Source organism: Procambarus clarkii, chromosome 47 (assembly GCF_040958095.1).
Source record: "Procambarus clarkii isolate CNS0578487 chromosome 47, FALCON_Pclarkii_2.0, whole genome shotgun sequence".
NCBI lineage: Eukaryota > Metazoa > Arthropoda > Malacostraca > Decapoda > Cambaridae > Procambarus > Procambarus clarkii.
The window spans coordinates 19,609,551-19,636,202 of record NC_091196.1 but is presented as its reverse complement, the minus strand read 5'-3'; the positions used below and the strand labels follow the sequence as shown (position 1 = coordinate 19,636,202).

General features: G+C 39.1%; 1 protein-coding gene across 1 annotated transcript in view; it reads left to right on the top strand.

The window, feature by feature from the left end:
• Positions 1-26,652, top strand: part of Pxn (Peroxidasin) — a 220,677-nt gene that overhangs the window by 171,633 nt on the left and 22,392 nt on the right. The window contains exons 4-18 of the mRNA XM_045749792.2: positions 3,323-3,394; positions 5,932-6,003; positions 10,883-10,954; positions 13,014-13,180; positions 14,174-14,288; positions 15,403-15,590; positions 17,497-17,657; positions 18,488-18,608; positions 18,905-19,066; positions 20,190-20,305; positions 20,731-20,882; positions 21,164-21,285; positions 22,078-22,171; positions 24,429-24,601; positions 25,009-25,242. Of these exons, the coding sequence (XP_045605748.1) occupies positions 3,323-3,394; positions 5,932-6,003; positions 10,883-10,954; positions 13,014-13,180; positions 14,174-14,288; positions 15,403-15,590; positions 17,497-17,657; positions 18,488-18,608; positions 18,905-19,066; positions 20,190-20,305; positions 20,731-20,882; positions 21,164-21,285; positions 22,078-22,171; positions 24,429-24,601; positions 25,009-25,242 (2,021 nt within the window). The remainder of the gene's footprint in view (positions 1-3,322; positions 3,395-5,931; positions 6,004-10,882; positions 10,955-13,013; positions 13,181-14,173; positions 14,289-15,402; positions 15,591-17,496; positions 17,658-18,487; positions 18,609-18,904; positions 19,067-20,189; positions 20,306-20,730; positions 20,883-21,163; positions 21,286-22,077; positions 22,172-24,428; positions 24,602-25,008; positions 25,243-26,652) is intronic.

Here is a 26,652-nt window from a genome sequence, read left to right as displayed (position 1 = left end):
ACCAGTGAAGGATTAGTATAAATGCAGTCAGGTAAATAGTTAGCGTCGAAGCAGTTCCTGGATACATACAAGTTAACTACAATAAATTCCCCTTCCCTTAATGATAATTTAATACAGACACTCTCTATACCTTGCGTTTTTGATGGCGGTTCTACTAACTCTGCTGGTATGGAGTTCTTAACATAAATCGACGTGCCTCTGATGTTATTTGCAGCGAAGAGGTGAAACCCTTTATAACCATTTAATTTCAATAATCCTTCATTCCTATCCCCTGTCTCCTGGAGAGCTACAACATCAATATCATTTCCCATCACATAACAATGAACATCTGTAACCCTGTTTCTCAAACCATTAACATTCCATGACAACACTTTCAGTCTAGGGTGATCCATTATTAATCAATTCATTGCCTAAGTCATCCCCAATAAGTTCACTAAATGATAGCCATACCTTGTATAACATCTCCCACCTCCTCCCAAGTTCACCAGTAAAAGCGACATTGCGATTCTCAAGAGATTTTTTCAGCCCTGAGATGTCCATTATTGGCCCAAATGATTCTTTCATTTTATGTGTAATTATAGGGTTCTTCCTTTCCCTACGACTATCATCATTCACACACACTTCACTTTCCTTCATTTCATCACTCAATATTTCATTTTTGTCCTCAACCACTATATCCTGACTATCCTTCACCGTTTTGTGATTTTCCTTGACCTCCTGAACGTTTAATTTAGCCTCGATGGACTCGATTCTCTGCCCCAGATTTTGGAGGAACTCACCAACTTTTTTAAGTTCAGCCCACACTTCCTTGACCATATTATTATGACCCTCTTTCTGAGCCACAGTAGCCACTTCACTCACCGTTACACTGTCACTGCCGGAGTCCTGAGTGGTGGCGTGGCTGCTTGTTGCTGGAGCCTGCCTAAGTAAAGGTGACTCCTTTACCCACGCATTCGTCCGGTTCACTGGCACTGTTTGGGGCAGACTGTTTTGCTGTGCTCCCGGTGTCTGGGTAAGAGCTCTTGCTTGCTCTGTAACATTCACCGGCCGGAGAACAGCCATACTCGGCCTCTTGCTACACACAGCCGAGCTCGCATTGTGAACACCTCCACAGTTGCAGCATCTGGGAACTATTTTCTCACCCAGATTCAGTCTGTTTCTACACACAGTAGAGAGGTGAGACTTTCCGCAGAAACGACATCGTGGATCATTTTGACAGCTCCAGGATTTATGCCCCCATCTGCAGCATTTCAGGCATATTATGGGCTCTTCCACATACTTTGCTACATGCCTGTAGCCAGCCCCGGTGATGAACACTTTCTCGGGTACGTCGCCTCTCACTAGAGCCACCACCTGACTCCTAGCTTCACCTTTAATAAGGTGACGCTTGGCCCACACAAATCGTTGGTCGTCGAGTATAAACTCGGGGTCCAGAATCTGAGGGTATTTATAGATAATTACCTTCGTCAGCTTCTCGTTCCCCTCCGGTATTTCCATAAGAATTCCATCATATCCTTGCCGGCTAAGAAACGTCACTGCCTCCATAGAACCTACCGTTAAGTAAGGTCTGTTTACACCTTCCTTCAGCAGGGGCTCGAACTTGCGGTGTTCTCTTCCGAGTTTGACGGTCCACAGCAGCTTCTGATGATAGGCCAACGTGCATGAGGCAGGGAAGAGAAGCCTCCATCTCCGCTGACCCTCACCTTCCTCACATCGTTCCGTCCGTTTGTCTGCATCAGTCTCGGCGTCGTTCTTCATTCTCTTATCGTTTCCGTTAAGTGTATTACTGTCCACACTACGCCTTGCCTCCTGTCTTCTTCGTTTCTTCTTATTCCTTGTCAGAACTTCTAGATACTCGCCCTCCTCGTCTGACTGGCTGCTTTCAGAGGCCATGTTAATAACGTCGTGAGAAGTAGCCATGTCTTCTGGTGACTGAGTCTCCATCTCAGTACCCAGTATGGGGGGAGGGGGGGGGGAAGGTGCGGAGCAGGTATCTTGACCCGACCGCGTCCCAGGTAAGACTGGTGTGTGTGTGTGTTATAGTCATCTTCAAGAACACTTATGGACATACATATTATGGATTGTCTAACATAAATTATACTTGCATTACATAAGTTAAATAAAGTAGTCTTTCAGAGGCGTGAGGCTTTTTTTTTAGTTATATTTTTAAATACGACAAATTACATATACAGAAAGTATTTATAAATAGGAGATTTGTATAATTGTTAAGGTTTATTTCCCACTAGTAATATTTTTATCTGTAATTTGTCATTTTTGTTAATTTATAGCTAAAAGTGTCGCCCCACAGTGACAAAACTTCTATATTTTACGTCTGATTGAAATCATCATTACAAAAATGTGTTAGATAGTTTACAGTGTATACAAATATAATGAAGACGTCAACCAGGAATTTCAATATGGCGCCCAAATGACGTCACCAAATAAAACCGTTGTCTCTGGCCCCGCGCCCGCCGCCCCGATCAGCTGTTGTGGTGGTAAACAAAACACTCGCGGCTTCACTGTGTTGTGCTGTCCGGAGTCGTCACTCTTGTATTAATAGCTGGCTGTCGCCTCCTCCTCCTCTTCTCACACACTTTCTTTCTCGATAGATGCCTTGCTGTGCTTGTTGGTGGGGGGGGGGGATGTCTTATCTGACTGTTAAATGTCTTATCTGACTGTTAAGGGCTCCGTGTTGACGCGGGCTCGGGTGAATATTAATTATCAGATTAATTAATTATATATATAATTATTTCACACGCAGCAGAGACCGGTTAACAATATAGGGAAGAATTTTAATGTCAGGTATATTGTAACAAATCAAAATAAGCCTCAAAACTAGCCACCTGCATTTTTTTTATTTCTGGGGAACCTGAAAGATTTATCTGGGAATTTATTGTAGAGTGTTGTGAACATTTTGTATTATATATTAACATGTCTCCTTAACGGTGTAAAGTAACGGGTGAGTTAAATGTTGTAGCATGAGGTGAGGGGGGGGGGGGTGTGGATGTAAGTGTGGGTGTGTGGGTGTGTGTGTACTCACCTATTTGTACTCACCTATTTGTGCTTGCGGGGGTTGAGCTTTGGCTCTTTGGTCCCGCCTCTCAACTGTCAATCAACTGGTGTACAGATTCCTGAGCCTATTGGCCTCTATCATATCTACATTTAAAACTGTGTATGGAGTCTGCCTCCACCACATCACTGCCTAATGCATTCCATCCGTTGTATGTATGTGTATGTGTGTGTGGGTGTGTGTGGGGTGTAAGTGATGTTCGTCACTGCCTTCTGAACTCTCTCTCTATATATCTCTCTCTCTCTCTCTCAGGTACCTGTATAAGAACCGGATACGGGTTATTGAGAGCCAGGTGTTCCAAGAGCTGGGCAAGTTGGAACAACTGTGAGTACTGACTACTAACTTGTAATCACCCCCTTCACCCCCCCCCCCCCCCCCTCCAGCATTGCCTCTTAGAGTAAATTTACGATCACCCATTTTAAAATATTCCTCCTCTCTAATGTAACGTTGACATGCTATTTTACCTGTGGAAGTAAAGATCTCGGTGCTTTATGCATTAACACGTTATTTTCAACCAAAATATGATGGCACTATCAATGCTATTCTGAAGCTCGTAACTCAGAGCGGCCCGGACGTAGGGGTCCTCCACACAATAGTGAATTAATACTCAAGTTCCCTCCCGCCATATTCAGTGACACTCACTTCAAATATTACATTATTTCTTTTCAGATTTCATTGAGGATATTTCTAAGTTCACCAATAGTTATGCTATTGATGTGATTTGGATTTTTAAGATGTAAGTGTCCATGTGACATGATTTCCTACTGGCTGGTCACTGTAAACTATGTTCAACACTGTCAACCATGACCAATACTGTCAATCATGTCCAACACTGTCAACCATGCCCAATACTGTCAATCATGTCCAACACTGTCAGCCATGACCAACACTGTCAGCCATGACCAACACTGTCAGCCATGCCCAACACTGTCAACCATGCCCAACACTGTCAACCATGCCCAACACTGTCAACCATGCCCAATACTGTCAATCATGTCCAACACTGTCAGCCATGACCAACACTGTCAGCCATGACCAACACTGTCAACCACGTCCAACACTGTCAACCACGTCCAACACTGTCAACCATGACCAACACTGTCAACCATGCCCAACACTGTCAGCCATGACCAACACTGTCAACCATGACCAACACTGTCAACCATGCCCAACACTGTCAACCATGACCAACACTGTCAACCATGACCAACACTGTCAACCATGACCAACACTGTCAACCATGCCCAACACTGTCAACCATGCCCAACACTGTCAACCACGACCAACACTGTCAACCATGACCAACACTGTCAACCATGCCCAACACTGTCAACCATGACCAACACTGTCAACCATGACCAACACTGTCAACCATGCCCAACACTGTCAACCATGACCAACACTGTCAACCACGACCAACACTGTCAACCATGACCAACACTGTCAACCATGCCCAACACTGTCAACCATGACCAACACTGTCAACCATGACCAACACTGTCAACCATGACCAACACTGTCAACCATGCCCAACACTGTCAACCATACCCAACACTGTCAACCATACCCAACACTGTCAACCATGACCAACACTGTCAACCACGACCAACACTGTCAACCATACCCAACACTGTCAACCATACCCAACACTAGGGGTAGCTGAGCCCCACCATTTTCAACACTTCACAACCTCACTTGACCAGCACCCTCCCTCACACTCTCCACTAAATAGATAATAATGTTTTCATCCTTAAGTGAGAGTTAAGTGGCTTACACTGAGTTATTTAAGTTATTTACCTTTCATAGATTTTCTCGACCTCACAAAATGACAAATATGATCAACAATAACATGATTAGCCAGTATAGTTGATACAGTAAGGAATATGCAATCCTTGCCCACACACACACACTCACACAACCTCCTACCCATAAATCCATCTCCATGGCGTCCACTATGGAGAGTGAGGCCCCCCTGCTCACACACCACGCTTGCAACTGACAATGCACGCCTGACTTGCATATTCGGCAACAAACTATGCTTAAACGCCCCCTCTCCTTCACCAGTTGAGATTTACAGACGCATAAGATTAACACGTCAAGAGAATATATTTCGTGTGCTGAATATGTTAGTGTGGGAGCTGACCAGGTGAGGGCGCGGAGGAGTGTTGGGAGCCCGTCAAGGTGGCTGCCTCGCCCGTCTCCTCACCCTGAGGCCAGATTCACGAAAGCACTTACGAACCTGTATATCTTTTCTCAATCTTTGGCGGCTTTGTTTCCAATTATTAAACAGTTAATGAGCTCCGAAGCACCAAGAGGCTGTTTATAACAATAACAACAGTTGAATGGCAAGTTTTCATGCTTGTAAACTGTTTAATAAATGTAACCAAAGCCGTCAAAGATTGTGGAAAGATGTACACGTTCGTAAGTGCTTGCGTGAATCTGGCCCCTGGTTTCATTTATCACGTTTTCTAACGCACACAGCATGCTCTTCTGGTGGCTGGTTAGTGTATATTTGTTACTGGTCGTTGCTTACTTGTTAAATGTATCATGTGCACGTCCAGAATAATTGCTTTAAATGGAGTGGGGACACTTTGAATTCACTGCTTAATTATTCCTTTGTCATTGCTCAGTTGTTGCGTTTTTATTTGTCACGATAAGTGTGAGTCAAGAAGTTGTATGACAACTTGCAAGTGCAATATATCCTCATTGCTGTGTTGATCCCCAAATGCAGACACCCAACGCTGCCATACATTATCCACTCATAAGACTTAAGTAGACGAGTACCACCACGCCCGCACGCCCACGCTCCACCCCGCCTCCGCACACACTACCTCACTCTGCACACTCCCTCGTCATTGCAGGTACCTTCATTTCAACGACCTTGCAACATTCCAGGCAGACACCTTCTCCAATTTGCCCAACCTGGAACGGCTGTAAGTATGAAGTATCTTAAGCTAAACTATGGATAGAAGTAGAATGGTCGACTGCTCTGCCACCTCACGGGAATTCCTCCATTTATGTTCAGGCATTAGTTGCCACTATCAAAACTTACCTGGAATTGTGTTCACTGTTGCGAGAGTTCGAGTGAGGAGGCAGGCAGGTCCCATGGGGCTAGGCTAAGTACTTAGTTGGGGTGGGTAGTTGGCCTAATGTCTCCTCCGCCTGTTTTACAGATACCTTCATTTCAACAAGATTGAAAAATTAGGAGCCGAGGTATTCTCCAACTTGAATAGGTTGCACAGGCTGTAAGTAATGGAATGTATAGAGGGAGTTGTGGATGATTTGCTAGCACGCTGCGCACCACTCGTTACCTAACGTCCTTATTCAGAATGATTCCAAGTACTTTCTCTCCTAGGAGCACAAGTAGCGGTGTTTGTAGTTAGTGTTTTTCTTGGTTATTTAGGACCTTGTGTATAAAGTTTCTCCTATCCTTTTGTTAGTATTCTTTGCATGGTGTAGAAAATGGAATCTCAAATCGTAGGCTATATATATAATGCCAGCATTAGATAAACAAAAATCAATAATAATAATACAAATATAATAAAGTTGCCACAGCTGAAAACTGTTACGAATATAGGGAGTGTGTAATGCTCTATACTACACAGTCATGCATATGTTAGTAGAATTTTCATGGTACCTTAAGTTACAACGTTTTCAACTGTGGAAATACTAAAGAGCGTCAGTAGTTGTGCCAAAAGCCCGTCTCAATTTCACCTTTTTTTTAAAGATGATTTGCATATAAATGTTAAAAAAAAAAATTATCCATTGCTTCTACGCAAAAACTTGAAAAGTCCCTGTTCGTTACCCCGGGTTTATATTAATACTTCATATTTTCGAGAGCTTTAAGATCCTAGTCGGTGAAGGCAGCTTTCTTGCAGCACGGGTGTACCTTGATCTGTCCACAGCTAACACAGAGGAAGCTACACATTGACTTAACATTTCATGTGCTGGAGAAAGTTCGAATGTGATCCAATAAGCAATCCGTCCTCAGACCAAGTCCATTCCATCCAGCGGTCGACCCCGAAGATGCATTCATCAAGTTTAACATGGTGTTCATTCAGAATAGGAATTTTCTCAAATATAAATTAATATTGTTATATATTAGTATACTGTGCATATTTAGGCATTGGTTAGATTAGGTTAGGTGTTTAGGTTCTGTTGGCAATTATATGTATTTGTTGAACGTGGGTGAAGCATTTACAGCGTTGTGGTTCGAACAAAAGTCGTCAGCGAAGCACTTGTTCGAGAAGTGTACGAACGTCATCAGTTGTGAGTTGTGAGTAAACCGTTTTTCATTCACAATCAGGGGGTTTGGCAGTGCATGGAATGGGCTTGAGCCTTTGTTAATGAGGATAGGCTGCAATGAGGATGCCAAAAGGCCTTGAGCTGCTTCTTGGATTCTGTATTGGTTCGAGGCAATGGCACAGTTAATGCACTCCGTCAGCTAGGAAAGAACAACAGTCTTCAAGAAGGTATAGATCGCTGAGGCTCAGAGTAAAGGTTCAGCCTACAACTACGGGCTTCATTTTCCAAATGCAGCCGTTTTGCTAAACTTGGTCCCGGTAGAAGAACTGTGACAAAACCCGCAGAGTATGTGATCTATGATGCCTGAGAGACGTCACTGACGATGTGATCTATGATGCCTGAGAGACGTCACTGACGATGTGATCTATGATGCCTGAGAGACGTCACTGACGATGTGATCTATGATGTCTGAGAGACGTCACTGACGATGTGATCTAAGATGCCTGAGAGACGTCACTGACGATGTGATCTAAGATGCCTGAGAGACGTCACTGACGATGTGATCTATGATGCCTGAGAGACGTCACTGACGATGTGATCTATGATGCTTGAGAGACGTCGCTGACGATGTGATCTATGATGCCTGAGAGACGTCGCTGACGATGTGATCTATGATGCCTGAGAGACGTCGTCAGCTGGAACAAGACTAGTCCAACAAATCTTGTGGATCCTACCATCTTGGCCCAAGATGGTAGGATCTAATACCGTAGCCTAGTATTCGTAGTCTATCTTAACCTTACTTTGGGATACTATACTTATAATTTCAAGTACTTAATGTTCTATTTTCGGTATCAGATGCACAAAACACTTTAAACACGGTAAATCTTTGTTCTTGTAATGCATGTTTAGCTCATTAGTTGAAATAGTAATTTAGATACTTATAACTATGTAAATAGTATGTTAAAAATGTTATAGATTTGAGATTCATTGTGTATAATGAAAAACATTATTCAGAGATTAAACAATTACTTGTAATCCATCGAGACTACAAGTTTATTAGCATTTGAATATTAATTATAATTATATTTATTTTACCTTGCGCGAATCTTTACTGTTAAGCGTTTTTCATTACATAAAAATCTCGACTCTAAGACCTGTCAACACTTGCGGTAAAGAAAGGAGAAATAAATCATATAAACAAGGCCATAACACAGGTTCAAGTTCAAGTATGTTTATTGAGACAAGAAAGAAATACATCTCAAAGGGATAGAGTAGCTTAGGCTATTTCTACCCCTCCAACACAGGTTGTCTAGTCACTAGTGTTCCGAGGGCTGGTAGCCGGCTTAGGGTTCTGCTTCTGTTTATACGTCAATATACTTGGCCCATGTCGCCTTTAAAATATATATATACAGATAAATTTGAGCTTTACTAGTTGCCTTCTTACCAGGTTTCGATGCATGTTTGTAGGTTTATATCATAAGGAACTTCGTACCGCAAAAAGGCGAGCCTTCAGATTTATGAAGGTGTAATAATAAATCTGGCCTGTGGAAGGTAGTAGTAGTTTTAGATTCAGCTACTCAGAACAAAAGTTGCAAGTAGCACGGGCTATGGTGAGCCCGTAGTGGACTTACCTGGCACAGGAACGGGGCTGCGTGGAAGGAGATTGAGCTGCTCTTATACCCTTGTATGTAATTACTGTGTCCTGTAATATGGGGATTTTGTTAGGTAAAAACTACCTTCACTTCTGGTGTTAGTCCCCCCCCCCCTCTCTCATCTTCCTTATCAACTGGAAGTTTGTTTCCTTTGGCTAAAAAAAAATATAATAGGCTAAAATATTTGAGTGTAGCCGTAAAAGAAATAAATTCCATTTTCTATATTGTCATACGTCCTCTCTGTTTTTTCTTTATACGGATAACTTTGATAATATTCATTCTCCATTGGATCTTACTTCTTTCTTGTGCGTATTTATTGTCCATAAATAAATGGATTAATGAAGACAGTAATTCTTCCTGTAGTTGTTCTTAATTATATTTTCTGCTAACTAGTTCTTATTCCTCCATTTCTAGCTCGTCCTGCTTCTTAAATCTCTATTTCCTGTCAGCGACATTTTTTTTTTTTTTTTTTTTGAGATATATACAAGAGTTGTTACATTCTTGTAGAACCACTAGTACGCGTAGCGTTTCGGGCAGGTCCCTGGAATACGATCGTTTTTTCATCCAAGTACACATTTTACTGTTGCGTTAAACAGAGGATACAGTTAAGGACTTTGGCCCAGTAAATCCTCCCCGGCCAGGATACGAACCTATGACATAGCGCTCGCGGAACGCCAGGCGAGTGTCTTACCACTACACCACGGAGACTGTGACTTCTTGGCTTCACCACGTGTCTTTGATCTCCCCCCCCCCCCCTCCCCAGCTTCTTCCTGTTTCCACCGAAAAGAAGTAAATAAATACAGTAAATACGACCGGTGGGTCGTATTTACTGTTGTATTTGTATTATTTATTTATACAAGAGTTTTTACATTCTTGTACAGCCACTAACACGTGGCAAGTCTTTAATCCAAATTTTTCACACACACCCAAGAAGCAGCCCGTAGCAGCTGTCTAACTCCCAGGTACCTATTTACTGTTAGGTGAACAAGGGGCATCCGGTGAAAGAAACTGCCCATTTGTTTCCGCCTTCACCGGGGATCGAACCCGGACCTTTAGGACTATGAACACAGAGCGCTGTCTACTCACCCTCAGCCCCCCCCCTTGCTGTCTTTGCACGTATATAACTGTCTTTACTCCCATCTCTTTACGGGTTACTCATTCCCATGCCACCTATTGGGTGGCTTAATCTTCATCAATCAATCAACCACATCTCTGTTACGAGGTCACTATACCCCGTGCTACATGGACAGTTTGTTAGAGTAGTTGAATCTAAAATAACATCATACCATCTCTGTCACTCTGCTTTTGACAACAGCTCCAAGACAGTTGAATGCGGTAAAGGTATACATTTCACCTTTTAAATGTGGTATTCTTGTATTTAATAGATAAACTATTATATATTTATATACACATATATGGAAATTGTTTTGAGACAGAACATACCGAATGTGAGAGTTAACAGTTCACGTAATTAGGTTCCTAGAGATTTTGTTACCAATAATTGTGTTCAAAGTGATTGTCCGGTTTATTTATTAAATCAACGACCTTCGTCAAATGGGTTAGTTTCATTGGGTTCACCGTAGCCAATGTGTCATATCTGATGTGTCAGAATTATCTGTGAAATGGTGTTGTCATCAGATAAATGTGTGAGTAGAATAAGATAGCTTGATGATGACCACTTGATGGACGTATTCGATAGTGAACAAATCATTAAAAACATATACCAGTACTAAATTATTACGACCAGCCCGATGGCGAGTGTATGATGGACCATGAAATCACAAAAACGTGATATGTATATCCAAGATAAAATATTGGAAGCCACACAATAGGATCGAACTCACGGAGATGCGAGGTTGACCCCCATCACATGTTAATATTTTCTCTGGTATAACGCTTCCTAACTACTTTACAGGTTCCTGCACAACAATCGCCTCCAGAGGGTCCCTCAGGGTGCCTTCTCCAACCTGCAGGCCCTCAGACGTTTGTAAGTATCACTATGAAAAGTAGAAGTGTGTAAGGGAGTGGCGGGGAGGACGAGTAAGGGAGAGAGGGGCAGAGCTGGAGAGGGACGGTACGAGGGGAGGGGGGGGGGGGAGCAGGGAGGCCGAAGATAGATGGGTGGATAGATAGATAAATGGATGACTAGATGGATTGATGGATAGCCGGATACAGATGAGTAGATGGCTAGAGTTTATCCATCTGAATTTACCTAAATTCAGGTAAATTCAGAGCTATATATATGGATAGATACAGGGGTAGATAGATGGTTTACTAGAGGGATAGATAGAAAGACATATAGATGGATGGATGAACTGATATATGGATAGATGGATGTATAAATTGATAAATAGAAGGATATATGGACAGAAAGGTGAGTAGTTGGATGGATAGCTGAATAGATAATAGATGGATATATGGATAGATAGAAAGATATACCTGTATATACAAGAAAGTACAGTGGGACCTGTGTAAATACACATGTTGGTAATTACGGGTTCACTCTTGCAGTCACTAATACACATAGCGTTACCCGCAGATCCTAAAGCTGAACTAGATGGTGAAAAAGTTCATCTTGAATACAAAAATAAAAGTAATGACAGGTACATAACAGATTTTGAATTAACATAATTGCTATATATCAATATAAAGAGTTGCAACGTGGCCTCAGGGAGGAAATATACTCACGGGAATGGATTGAGAACGACAACATAATTAGTGCTATTATCTACTCTCTGTCTATGGTTAGGTTAAGGTTACTTCTGGTTAATGTATGATTAGGTTAGGTAGGGTTTCATGATGTTAATACGGTTAATAATTCTAAAACTATTTGAGTGTACCCAAGAATTCCATTTACAGAAAAAACTAATTCTTCAAAGAAAACGTTTTCGGCATACACTATATTTTAAACCAACTATTTATAATACAATAAAGTTATAACATGAGAATAATCTTTATTTAGGACAAAGGTTCATTTCCAAGTTTATGTGTAGAACATTACTGGAACCGTACTATGCTTTCAAGCCATCATAAGTATTTAGATAACTATCCAGGTGTGAATAGGCATCTAGATAGGGGGGGTGTGATTTCCCAAGGTAATGAATTTGGTCTGAGGATGACTTATTAAATTTGCGAGAAGGGGTTGCATCCTGGGCTCGGTGGTGATAAAACACATTACTTTGGTGTAGTTATATTTCTAGATAATAAAGTAGCAAAAGTTTGGATGAAATTAGGTACTTCATTATGAGCTCTACTTTTAAATAAAGTATAAATTGAAAAATGTTTTCATTTCATTAGGGGGTTCCACATACTGGGTCCTTTTATTTACATGACGCGTTGCTATAGGTTTAGCCTGACAATGGGAATGTCAGAGATATATTTATTTCTGGTGTGATGTTCATGGGGTCTATTATATCCGTCTAGGAAGAGTTTCAAAAAGAATTATTATTCAGGAATAAGTCTTTGTAAGTGTAATTTAGGATAAGACTTTGTAAGTAAGCACAAGACTATGTGCGGAGTGAGTGTAGGTTTATGGATGGAACCACGAAGTGTTAGTTAGTTTAGTTCATTTATTATTCACCCTATACCCACCTTGTGGGCGGTAGTGGAAAGGATTACAGAGACACATAATGGGCTCAGGGTTGAACCCCCACAATTCATTTAGCTAAGCAAGTTAATATCTTGTTGAGCTAGTTACAAAATTCCGTCCACGAAGTGTGTTGTGTAAAGACAGAATTTGTTATATTGTAGTTCTAATAGCTGATTTTTGCTGAGTGATGATTGAGCTCGAGGTAGTTTGGCAGTGATTGTTTTCCCATCCACAGATACCATAAGTTCGATAGAAACAGATTAGTGAGTAGTATAGCGTGACTAGAGCAGAGTGAGGGCATAATATCTGATTTTTAAGAGTATACCAACAGTTTTACAGACTTTCCGGCAATGTGATGTATGCGAGTACTAAAGTTAAGTCTTTTGTCAATAGACAAAGGAGCTTTTCCTCACGTGTTCTATCAGTGTTAACTAACAGTCCCTCCCCCTCCCTGCAGGCGGCTGGACTCAAATGCACTGGTGTGCGACTGCCAACTGATGTGGCTGGCACAGATGGTGAAGGAGAAGCAGCACACTACCCAGGTCGCTGCCACCTGCCAGTTTCCCTCCGTACTCCAGGGCAAGAGCCTCACTTCAATAAACGGCTCAGAGTTCCAGTGCCGTGGTAAGCCCGGTCATGTGGTCGTGAAGAGTGGAAGGAGGGTGGCAAGGGCTTCAAATAACGAAGGATTGGGCTGGGTAGGAGCAGGGAGGGGGGGGGGATTGAGTGCTGGCCAGTCACGGGACACTGGAAATTATATTTTCCATAAAATTATCAGTGGGTAGGCTGAGAGGCAGTTACTATGTCAATAGTCAGGATGTTTATTAGGCAGACAGTGATGATTAGAATACAAATCACAAGGGTAAGGAAAGGCAAGATATAGGAAAAGTTGGGGGGTGGGGGGGCAAGGCAGTGGTCAAGCAGGGGATGATTACAAAGCCGGATATCATCAGATATCATCAGTGGCATATGCTAGATTCTCCAACAGGAAAAACTGCCTTTAGAAACTTGTGTGAGGAATTGTTCAGGACCTTGTATACCACCTACATCAGACCAATCCCAGAGTATGCAGCTCCAGCCTAGTTAAACACAAGACAAAGTTAGAGAAGATTCAGAGGTATGCCACCAGACTAGTCCCAGAACTGAGAGGTATGTGCTACAAAGAAAGGCTAAATCTCATGTCCCTGGAAGACAGAAGAGTTAGGGGAGACATGATAACTACCTACAAAATTCTCAGGGGAAACTTCTTAGTATCCAAATGAGCCACATACACATTAGAATAAAAAAATTCAGTGTCAGAGTAGGTAACAAATGGAATTCATTAGGCAGTGATGTGGTGGAGGATGACTCTATACACAGTTTCAAATGTAGATTTGATAGAGCTCAGTAGGCTCCAGAATTTGTACAACAGTTGATTGACAGTTGAGAGGCAGGACCAAAGAGCCAGAGCTCAACACTTCCAAGCACAACTAGATGAGTAAAGCAAGAAGGGAGACTTGGCAGAGACTTTTACTAAGAATGTTTATTCAAGGAGAACAGGTGCTGGGGTTTGATAGAGGTAGAGGGCCAGATATTCTCATGACGTGTATCCTTACCTATGTACTATTAATCACCCAGGTAAACCACTCATCAAGGAGGGACCAATAGATGTGGATGTCAGATTTGGAGGAACTGCATACTTCACGTGCAAGGTTGAAGGTGACCCACAGCCTAAGGTCACATGGTTTCACAAGTAGGTGATGTTAGCACATCTTATTTCTCCCCTTATTTTATCAATACTTCCATTACTGACAAATATCTAAACCAATAAGTCATCATAAGTATGGAGTTGGATGTCTCTGCTGGTCACTGATCTTATACTTTATTTATATACGAGAAGGTACATTGGGTACCTTCTTGTATATAAGGTACATTGGGTACCGTCTTGTGAAGGTACATTATTGAATGACTGTTTTCAGGTAAAATAATTCATTAGTTATCAGACAAAAAAAATCATTAGTTTTATGGAATATTCCAGCATTCACTAAGTATCTTATTCCTTCTAAACTAAATCAGTTTATGGAATTGTATAATGAACATTATAACAGACATTTAAAAATTATGGTTCTACTGAAATCTCCTAAGTACAGTACACTATATATTGATTTATTATATACTCTACTGTGATTATTGCAAACTTACCAGGAAAATTTCCCAATTTTTTTAATCTTTTGCAGCTTAGCAATAAATAGATCAACTATCTTGAATGAAATTAAAATTAAAGTGAGGTGTACTGTATTTAGAAAAAGAGAATTCTTGTACTGTACTGTACTGTACTGTATATATGTATTGCACACTACTTATCATATACTGTAGGCTTTGTACACAATTTAAAGAAGTGGATTATGATAATATTTATTCATGGTCACTTTAAAACATGTTCTCATTATTTATTTCATGCTTTTTATTAAGTTTGTAAATTTTAAATGTAAAGTTGCTTCTTTATCTTAGTATTACTTTGGTAAAAATAGCATATACTGTAACACATTATGTATGTACAGTACTGTATATTAAATTTTAGTTTTGTGTAAAAAAAAAAAAAAAAATTATTTGCTCTACCTTACCGGTATATAGAAATATAGACACACCAATTCCTCAAGTTCATCTCTGCATGGAAGGAATTAAGTACTGTACTGTATACTCAAATATTACAGTATTTGGTTTTCAGGATAAAAGCTAAATAAATGTTCTAAAAGATTTATGGTAATGTAATGAGTAGTTAGTGAGTCATTCTTCAGTCTAATTCAAAAGTTACGGTTGTTATACAAAAGTACTTAACTGAAGCCATTTCTGACTTGATCCTACAGTAACGAGGTGATCAGTGACAATGATCGGTACAATATCCTGACTGATGGAACACTGATGATCGAAAATGCCCAGGATAATGATGTTGGCTTCTATGAGTGCATGGCCACTAATCTTATGGGTGAAGTGAAGTCACGCAAAGCTAAGATGGCACCTGAAGAACAACAAGATGAAGTCAGGAATGAGCAATGTAAGTCACATTATGCTAAGTACCCAATTTTTGTTTTGTGTATTTCCTACTTGAACGAACTATATGGGGCAAAGCTGATATGTTACATAAGAGAATTTATTCAACTCGTCAGACCCCTACACATGCACATTTTACGTACCCCCTTTACCTTACACATTTTTTATTGCTTTATATTACATATTTCTTTACACATGACCCCTTTACATACACATGCCCCCAGGTGTGTATGTAAACCACTTAAAGAAATTAACACAATGAATACAGTAATGTGAAGATGTGTGATCATGAAGGAAAATGTAACACGACACACTTGATCACTTAAGTGTATATTTCACCACGTCTTCAGAAGTACTGATAGTGTGTACAGGGGGTATGTATATACGTATATAGTAATGAATAAGGTAAAGTTACACGTCAAGTGGAAAAGTAGTCTCTATTAATTAGGGTCCATGGACATAAACTGCCGAAGGCCATTGGCCCACATGAGGCAACTCCCAATTATGTTAATTTTGTTAAATGTCCAACTGGTAATAGTTGCATGGTAATTCTTTTACTTACGGTAGATCTTTTTTTTTTTAATAAATCGGTTAAACCCTTGATAATTTTTTAATTAATTTGTGTATACAGTATGTGTTATTGAATATGATCAAAAGGATTAGATAAATGATTCTAGTATGAATCTAATTTGTATTTTATCTGCTCTTCATTTGGAAAGAAAGTTCAAAAGTTAACTCAACAAAGTTGGTTTTGTAATTTCATTGTATATGTAGTAATGTACTTAACCAGAACCCATTAAAAAAATATATTGTTTTCAACACTTTCGCTGGACGATAAAACTCTCGGAGTCATCAAAACAATACACATAGTTCGGGGCATGACGTCAATGCCATCATCTGTTTATTTTTGCTTATTCTTATTAGTAAGTATAAACAGTGTGAGTGAAAAAGTTTAACATTGTTTGTGCACTTACAGGCAATGCCCGGGCTACCTTGCAGTGTGATGCAGGTGGCCTGCCAGGTCGGCCAAAGTATTAATATCATACTGTACAATAACGTTTTCATGTACTAGTGGCCTATGATTATTGTCAAATCACAATTTGGTCTTTTCCACCTGTTTCAATCTATTTCTGGATGATGTTCACCAGGGCCAGAATTCATCAAGTATATGCACAACCACATACAAAAGCTGTACATCTTTCTTCAATTATGTTAGCTTTGTTTACATTTATTAAATAGTTTATGAGCGTTAAAACTTCACAGCCCAAGGTTATTATCGTTATAAACAACCTGGTGGTGGCTTTTGAGATCATAAACTTTATTTAATGTAACTAAAGCTCTTGTGATTAGGGGAAGATATTCAGGTTTCATAGGTAGTTATGGAGATGCTTGATCAGGGTATAGCAACAGAGGAGTTGGTTGCAATTCACTTACTTTTGAACTGTGCCACGGGCAGGTTTACATGTTACATTGTAGGCATACAGATTACATTGTAAGCTTATGTACAGTATTTAGTTAGGGTTTTTATTAAATATGTGTGCATAAATAGTTATTTAACACCCAAAAATAATGTAAACTAACATGTGAAACCACGAATATAAAAACCATCCAACTTGATCATTAGAGCCCTCTCACCCCCTCTGATCATTAGTCTGTAGCATGCAGACTACATGCAATGGATTCAAAAGTTGATAACATGGAAACAGATTGGTTTGGGGGACAAATATAAGGGTGCAAGGTAATCTCTAAAACCTGAGGTTAACTTCTGTTCTGCAAATACAAATAAGTATGTACATTTACACACATTCACAAATGCACACACACATTAATGTATACAGTTTTATATTAACATTATTTATTTTCACATGTCTAGAAAAAATAATAATGATCATTTTTGTTCTATTAATTAGTTTCAGTTCCTGCCAAGCCCCGTTTTCTTCGGTTGCCAAGTGATGTGAATGTTACGGAGGGTTCTCCTGTGGAAATTGAGTGTCAAGCGTCCGGAATTCCCAAACCTGACATCATATGGACAAGAAATGATGACCCTATAATTGAAGGTCCAAGGATTCAGGTTGGTGAGCATTATTCATTAGTTGATATTAAGGCTCATGAACCATAGCCAAGGGCTTTATGCAGTACTGTATTTAAAGTCTAATGCTTCAGTCATTAGACTGATTGGTACAATATGTCATTTGATATTCATTTGTCTATGGATAAACATTAATTGGATATAATGTACTAATTAGTTTTGTTTCTAGATATTTTAATTTCTATAAATGGTTTTCTTAATTTAAGAAATAAGTATACAGTATACTGAACTGTATAATGCTAATTCGGGTTTGTGAGTTTGTCTTGTATGGTGCCCACAAGAATGGTATCTCAAGAAGCACATCAATAAACTGGAAAAAGTGGAAAGACTTACTACAAAATGGCTTCCAGAACTGAAAAACGAGAGCCAAGAGGAGAGGCTAGAGGTGTTACATATCCCAATGTTAGAAGACAAAAGAAAGATGGGTGATCCAATCAGAGCAATTCTTGAAATTCTTGAAAATTCTTGAAATTCTTCTATAACAAGAGGTCATAGATTTGAGTTTAAGGGAAATTAAGGAAACAAAGCTGTTAAAAAATATTAGAAAGTTCTCTTTTGCAAGCAGAGTGGTAGATGGTTAGAACAAGTGAAGTAAGGTGGTGTTGGCCAAAACTGTCAATAGTTTCAATCCGTCATTTGACAAAGTACTGAAAAGACGGGACACCACGAGCATAGCTCTCGTCTTACAACTTCATTTGCGTACAGTAACCACACTTGGGTAATTACAGTACACCTGTAGTTTTTTCTGCAAGATAACAAACAAGTGGAATTTAGTTATGTGCTGCAGTTTATTTATTCATTCATTATTACAGGTGTCTAGCCGTGGAACATTCTCAATTTCATCAGCTATTCGAAATGATTCTGCAATTTATCGATGTATTGCAGCCAACCCACTTGGACGAATTGCTGCATCGGCTACCCTCAGAATTCTTGGCAAGTATATTTTTTAGTTATTTGTTTAGTAAAAACTTGATCACCTGCACTGAACTGCATAATATTTTATCACAAACTGTATGGTGAAAGTTCATGCCTTTACTGCCTGATGAGCTCATTAATTATATTAATTTATATTTTCATCAATATATTACAGTATATAGTACACTAATGCTAAACAATTATTAAACAAATAAATAATTTATAGTTTGTCACATTAAAAAGATGTATACTGTGTATTGATATTTTTTTACATCTTGATTTTATTGTATTATTACTTGATTTACATTTTGCAGCTCCACCAGTGCTAACAGTAGAACCCGACGACAAGTATGCTAGTCCAGGCTCAAGCATCCAGTTCACCTGCCAGGCTGATGGAGTGCCTCCTCCTATCATCTCCTGGTTTAAAGATGGCCAACCCATTGTTCCTTTTGGAAGCTTGACAATTTCCCTACGTGGTGAGTTTTGCAACTGTTAAAGCAACTTTCATACTCTTCTTCAGTACTCCAGGTGATTTGAACCTTTCCTCATTGTGATTTACCTGAGGCCATTAACACACTAGTGGCCTTTACAAGGACAGGGAGCCGGTGGCTTGTTAAAGGTCCCTCCATTTGCCCTGATAATATTTTCCAGATGGATTTTAAAATTTGCATTTAGACATTTATGACTTTGGTGGGTAGACAGTTCCATGGATCTACAACCCTGTGAGTGAAAAGCATCTCCTGTTACAGTCTTACATTGTGGCTTGTTGGGCTTGAAACTGTTGCTCCTTGTTTGTTTTACATTTTACGTTTTGAAGAAATTGTTTGAATCAACATCCTCCAAATTGTTCAGTACAGTACTGTATTTTAAAAGTTTCAATGAGATCTGCCCTGTCATGCCTGGTTTGCCATGTTGTTACCCCTGAGGCCCTCAACTATTCCTGGTATGAGAGTTAACTTAGTTCTGGAATTATTTATATTGCCCAGTGTTGTACTTTCTCCAAAAGCAGCTATGTCCTTCTGAAGATGAGGTTTCCATGCTTGGATACAATAATCCAAGTGTAATTTGAATTTGCACCAGAGATTTATACAGTTGAATCACTACCTGCTTTTCCTTAAAGTCAAAGGTACACTTGATTATTCCTAGGGTTTGGTTAGCTTTTTTTTTTTTTTTTTTTTTTCTTACTTCTGCCCCTACTTGTTGTGTAACTTTCAGTGAATGGTGGATTTTGACTCCTAGGTCCTTTTCTTCAACAGTCTACTGCAAGGTAATGTTATTAATTTGGTAGCTGTGAGGTTAGTTGTCATGCCCCACATGCAAGATCTTGCATTTTTCTATAATAAAAAGCATTTGCCAGTCTTCTGACCATTTGTAGAGTTCATGTAGATCTCTTTGTAAGGCTTCAATATGATTTTTACTTCCCACTTTACCATATAATCTTAATGTCATCTGCAAGTTTGATGTGGTTTGTAATATTCTCATCTATATCAGCGACTGGATATAAATTTAAAGATAGTCTATTTGCTCAATTAAAGCAGTACAAGACACACACTTTTTATTTAGTTTCCATAATAATAATAATAATTATTATATCAACAGGTATCAGTCTTGGAGTGCAGCATGTAAAGCCTTCAGATGAGGGAGAATACACTTGCCGTGCTCAGAATGCTGCAGGAATGCAGGAAGCTTCAGCAACACTTTATGTTCGTGATAAGGTACTGTAATAATAATTTTGTAACTATTTCTGTAGTGTGTATTCATATACCTGTATTAATGCTTATGAAATAGTTCATTGCAAGTGATAATAATAGTATATATGAAAACATAGTATGACAATGGGTAGGCTTAAACTAATTCCTCTAGGTTCCTGCACTACCTACTGTACCATGATGGGCTAAAGAGACAAGAGTTCAATCCTGTCCATTAGTCTGCCTTCTACGAAGATTGAGATAGAACTTCATTACCATAATATTATTTTGGATCAGCCATGTTATTGTAATTTTGTTGTGCAATAGCATTTGTTGTTTCATTATGGTACAACAATTTTTAGAACTAATTTTAATTCCATCATTCATATTTTTATGTAGGTTGATGAATTATTTATCACTATTTTTCTTTTTGTGTGTGGTTTTCTTACTAGGTAGCTCCCGTTATCCGCAAGGAGCCTCGCGATGTCTCGGCAGTCAGTGGTCAAGAAGTGATTGTGTTACCCTGTAAGGCTGATGGTCGACCTAAACCATTAATCAGTTGGCGCAAAGATGGTCATGATATGGAAACTGATAGCAAACATAGGTGAGATAATAGGAACTAGTTAGCTACCTTTTTAGGAGCAACCTGTCACTGGATTCATTGAGTAGTTTTATTAACATATATAGGTATATCTTGTTAACACCTTGTATACAAGGCAGATGAACTAAACAGCAGATTTTCTCATTCCAGACATCAGCTTAAACATATCTTAGTGTCTTTCATAAGAATAATGACTTATGGCATAACACACATGTTAATACAGTGGAGTATATGGAAGTAATTATGTTCATATAACTTATATATTCAAATTCATATTTTCCTAGAGTTGAGACTGATGGTTCATTGTTCGTATACAATGTTACTGAAGACGATGCCGGGATGTATGAATGTAACGCTCAGAACCACATTGGGTATGCCACTGCCCGTGCCAGAGTGACTGTAGAGGGTAGGTTGTAATTATTTTTATTAATTTAAATTCTTTGTAAGCCCCTTCCTCCTCTGTAGCTTTCTAGTACCTTAGGAATGACCTTCTCACAGGATAGTGCTAGTTTGCCAGGTTCTGAGTGATGTTTTGCTACAGAGGCAAATACCTCTTCAAATTGTCTTTTCCCACAAAATAAGAATATACCTCAATCCACAACTGAGAATACACCAATCACTAAGAACAAAACATTTCAAACCACTCAACACACCCTCCAAACAACCCTTATCAACTCAAAAAATGTCAAGAAATGTTTTGAATTACTTAATCACAGATTAACCAACTACTGTATACAGTACTAATTGCCGCTAGTGCCAGCCATTCTGAGTAAACAAGGTTGGGGGGAGGGAAATATTCTCACATTTACAACTGACACAGTCCTACTACAGTGCCTTTCTAAATAGACCAAATCAATCAGTTTAGTGCTGACTCGTTTTTCATGTCTCTGCACAAGGTCAGTTACTTAAGTATAGACGTAACGGACAATTAGAAAGTAGAATTTGGCACTGTTGGATTTTGAAAAACGGTAAAAGGTTTTGAATGTGTATTAAAACGAACATAGTCCACATAGTTACAAAAAAAGGACTATCAAAACAGGAGGATGGGTTGGAATATTTCAGTTGCTCTTGAGTAAACTGAATACACTATTTAGAAAAAGGATAATAAACAATGTTGAGAGTTGATTAGAGAAGAAACATTTTGACCTTCTTTTTCTGGGCAACGCCTGTATTGCTGTAGCACTGTCTTTACTTCCAGAGGATCCAAGACCTCATATTGGAGACCAGTTCTTAGACCAGAGCTTTGAGGAAGCTCGTCACCAAGTGGACAGAGCTGTCAACGACACTATAAGGTTGGTTGTATTTCAGATACGTACCTGTTTATTTTCCAGTCATTAATTTACATTAAAAATACAAGGTTTTTAAATTTAAAATCTATTAACCATGCTAAGCAGATTGATTCTGATTCAAGAACTAAAACAAAAAAGTGTGTCCTATTTAACTTCTTGAAGATTTATTTTTGTTAATTTAAATTGCAAAGAAAGTTTGTCAATCAAATTTATAGAAGAATAAGCAATAACTAGAGTATCCAGATCAAATTTGAGGAGGAAAAAGATGACATAATCCACCTCAGGAAAAATGAGATATGCATTCCACGGCCCTGGCAGCAGTGGAAAAATACCCCCCTTGAGAAAGTGCTCATAGTCAGATGTGGCCCAGTGAGAACACCACACTGCAAAGGTGGAGCATGACCAAGCCGTGCAAAAGATGCAGAAGGTTCTGACCTGAAGCTGAAACTGCCCTAGCACAAGCTAGAGCTTGGAAGCATAGCCATAAAAGGCCAATTAAATGAGAGAAAAGGAGGTTGGCCTAGCAACCCAGACCAGGCCCAGGCCATCCAAATTCTGAGAAGGCACCGTGATAGTGGGTGTTGGCTTGTGGGAGGTGTGTGTGGTGTCTGCATGTGCAAGGTGGGTGTTTGTGTGGGTGTTGGCATGTGGTAATGGGTGTCTGAATTTGGGAAGTGGATGTTGGAGTGTGTGTTGGGGTGTTAGAATATGGGTGCTAGTGTGGGGGGAGTTTGTTGGAGTTGTATTGCTGGGGAAATGACAATTTTGCTGAGATTTGCAGCTCTTGCATGTCCTCAGTGACTCATGCAGTCACACACAATTGGAGTAGGATCACAAACACCCTCGGTGGAGGCCTTGGTGATGGAAGATGGGGAAGAGGGAACTTGCCCTATGCAACAAATTGCAAATAGCTTTACCCAATATTGCATATATTTGTTTGTTTAAGGGTCCTGGTAGTATAGTCAGGAAGGATCCCAGTAGTACAGTCAGGTTTGTTCTCGACACACAATCGAAAATTCCGAGTTCGTATCCTGAGCAGGACAGAAATGAATGGGAACATTTCCTTTCACCTAATGCGTCTGTTCACCTAGCGGTAAGTATTTACACAGGAGTTAAGTCAGCTTGTGGTGTAGTTACATCCTGGGCCAGGTCAATAATTTGACCTTAGGGGGTGGGATGACCTTGATAAAAGCCTAACGTGTATGAATATGCTCTGGCTTCCTGTCCGCTGACACAATTAATTATTATTAATAAAAAATATTTAAATATTTAAAAGAAAGTACCTGTACAGTGGTTTTGCAATAAATTTAAGCTTGTTACATCATCCAATGGCACAAGATCAGCACTCATAAGGGTTGAGTATATGCATTGAGTATATATATATGTGTATACACACACATACACACCAAAAGGAGGTAGTGTTAGAGCCTAATGGGAAGCAATACAGGTACAGTATATTGATCATGCTAAATGCGATGCATGATCAGTGTATTGCTCAATAGTGTGTGCCTGCCTATTTGTACAGCAAAGGTGACCAGAGCCCACTTCTGTGAGACCCATGGATAGCGCTTTTGCTGACTCGTTCAGGTCTGCTGCAGCTGTGGACAGGATTAAGAGATTGTCCTTGATGCCACATCAAACAGCTTCTGTGAAGATTGACCTCGGTCTTCACATAGCATAGACCAAGAGCCTCCAAAGGAAAGTATCATGGGCAGATGGTTGCTTCCTAGATACAGTCTTTTTCCATTTGCCATTGCAAAGAGACTTATCCGGATGCAATGGTTGAGTGTGTGAACAAATCCCCAGAGAGTAGAATACGGTGACTTCCAGACTTGGTGGTGTCAGCAGATCAGTGGAATTGAGGAGGAAATGGGATAGGGCTCATAAAGTACTTATGATTGTGAACCTATACTTCCAAATGGCTATGTGAGTGTTGGGCATTGAATCCCCCATAACAAGATGGGCATCTATGATTTGGTTAAAGTAATGGAAAACTCACCGGATGTTATTGATTTACAAATAGTTGCTATAATAAGGCATTTAGTAGGCTACATTTTGTGATGTCAGGAAAATCTGAAGGCGCATTTGACCAAGATGAGAGGGAATAGATATGAAGGAAGCCTGAAAGTAAATAAGCCATTAGTGTATTAAGATAATGTATATTTACTGTAAATAAAATACATTCTTTATAGATGTTTAACAAGCTGGCTTACTTGTAATGATGGCAACCCTTAATAGTTATATTATACTACCTTTGCAGCCAACTGTTCCAGCGAGACAGAAGCCGTTCGCCTCATCCTCATGAGTTGCTTCGTATTTTTCGTTTCCCCTCTTCTGATGGACGGGAGATAGCGAGGGCAACAGAAATGATTGAACAAACTCTGAAAATTGTAATGAGGCATGTGGAATCAGGCATGGTGTTCAACCTCACAAGTGAGTTTTGAATGAAAATATATTGCAAAATAATTTTTTAAATTAATAAATTTTAATGAAATATACTCTAGCTATACCAGTATAATACACTGTATTGATCAGAATTGTAGCACATACAGTACATATTGGTTCTTAATTATATTGTCTTGTCTGTTATTTGGAACATGTTCTATCTCGACCTCAGTGACCATTGAAAACATACTATAAAATAAGTTTATCATCATCTACACACTTTGTTGTTGATGTGAATGCTAGTCTTAGTATTTCAAGAATGTTAGGATAATGATAAATGTTGAAATAATTATTTTTCATAATGGTTTTAATGGATGTACAGTATTTAAATTATTTATTGAAACTATAAATATAAAGATATGGCATCTACATTCACATTGCTGCACTTTTGGCAGCGTTCAGCTACCAGGACCTGCTTTCTCCTGAAAAGTTGTATTTGCTGAGAAACCTTTCTGGATGCCTGGCCCATCGACGAACAGTCTACTGTGACGACATGTGCTTCCATACAAAATACCGCACCATTGATGGCACCTGCAACAATCTCCGCAACCCACTATGGGGAGCTTCGTTAACAGGCTTCAGACGTGTTTTGAGTCCAATTTACGAAAATGGATTTAATACACCTGTTGGTTAGTCACTGGTAAAGTTATATAAGTTAAGAAAAAATTACATTAATTTTATAAACACAAGATTATAACTGATGTTAATTCATATTTCTTAGCTGCTGCTAGTGGGTCGATGCTTTTTCTAAAGGTATGTATGTAAGTGCGTGAGTGTACATGAGGGTATGTATGTACTATATGTAAGTGCGTGAGTGTACATGAGGGTATGTATGTACTATATGTAAGTGCGTGAGTGTACATGAGGGTATGTATGTACTAATATGTGGGTATGTATGTACCTGTATGTTATATATATGCTGCATTTAAATAGGGGTACACCTCTGCTGCAATTGTGGGACACATATTCCTGAAAAAGACAATAAAATGGTATTCAGAGAAGACTTGATAGATTCTACCAGAACACTTTAGTATTTTCTTGTTCCACTCTTAATTCCTAATTATTTTATACAATGTGACATTTATTTAAATTATTTTATTACGTTGTTACAATTTACAGAAAACATGCTGTATATTATATACAGTACAGTATATGTGTGTGAATGTATGGATATATGAATGCATTTATTTATAAGAATGTACGTACGTGTATATACTGTACTTCGCTCTGCATTTTTTACACTACAGGGTAGTGCTATTATGCTTTGGATATTTTTTGTTAAAAAAGTTTGTGTAAAAATATATTTTGCAGTCAAACCTGTTTGAACTGTGAATTTTAGTCTGTGAATTTTAAGGCTCTATTAGTTATTCTCTTGAAAATTAATATTTAAATGAGGGTGAGTAAATTGTCAATGATAAACAAATCCACAAGGGCTGTGACGAGGATTCGAACCTGCGTCCAGGAGCATCCCAGACACTGCCTTAAAAATTAGTCATTTGATGCATCACGTTGGTGTGATCTCTGTGTGTGTTGTCAGTGATATCAAATGTGCATAGCTGGGAAGTCCCGATAAGGGCGTGATTGCTTTGTGTCTGGGTCCGAATGCTACATAATCAAAAATATTTCTATATGCCAAAATGTTTACTCAATAAAAACATCTTTTTTTCAAAAGATAAAGACAATGTGAATAATGTTCAAGACAACTTAAGACTACCTTTTCATCACATATTGTAGGCATAGCTAGAGAAACTGGGAAAGTTGTTTATTTTGTATATATTCATATTTTATTAGTTCTTTTAATTTTTCAATATTTTCTTTGTGGGCAGAGACTTGTCTTGCTGAATAGGGACTACAAAGGTGTTTTCTTTTCCAGTGATGACATTTATGGATAGGATATTTATTAATTATTCTCATTAATATTTATAATTTCACAGCAAAATGAAGTCCTTTAAACTCTCATAAGGTAAAGTTAAAGCTAGTTAAACATACTTGGTACTAAAGTCTTTGAGGTATTAGTTAATAGACCTTCATTTCCTTCA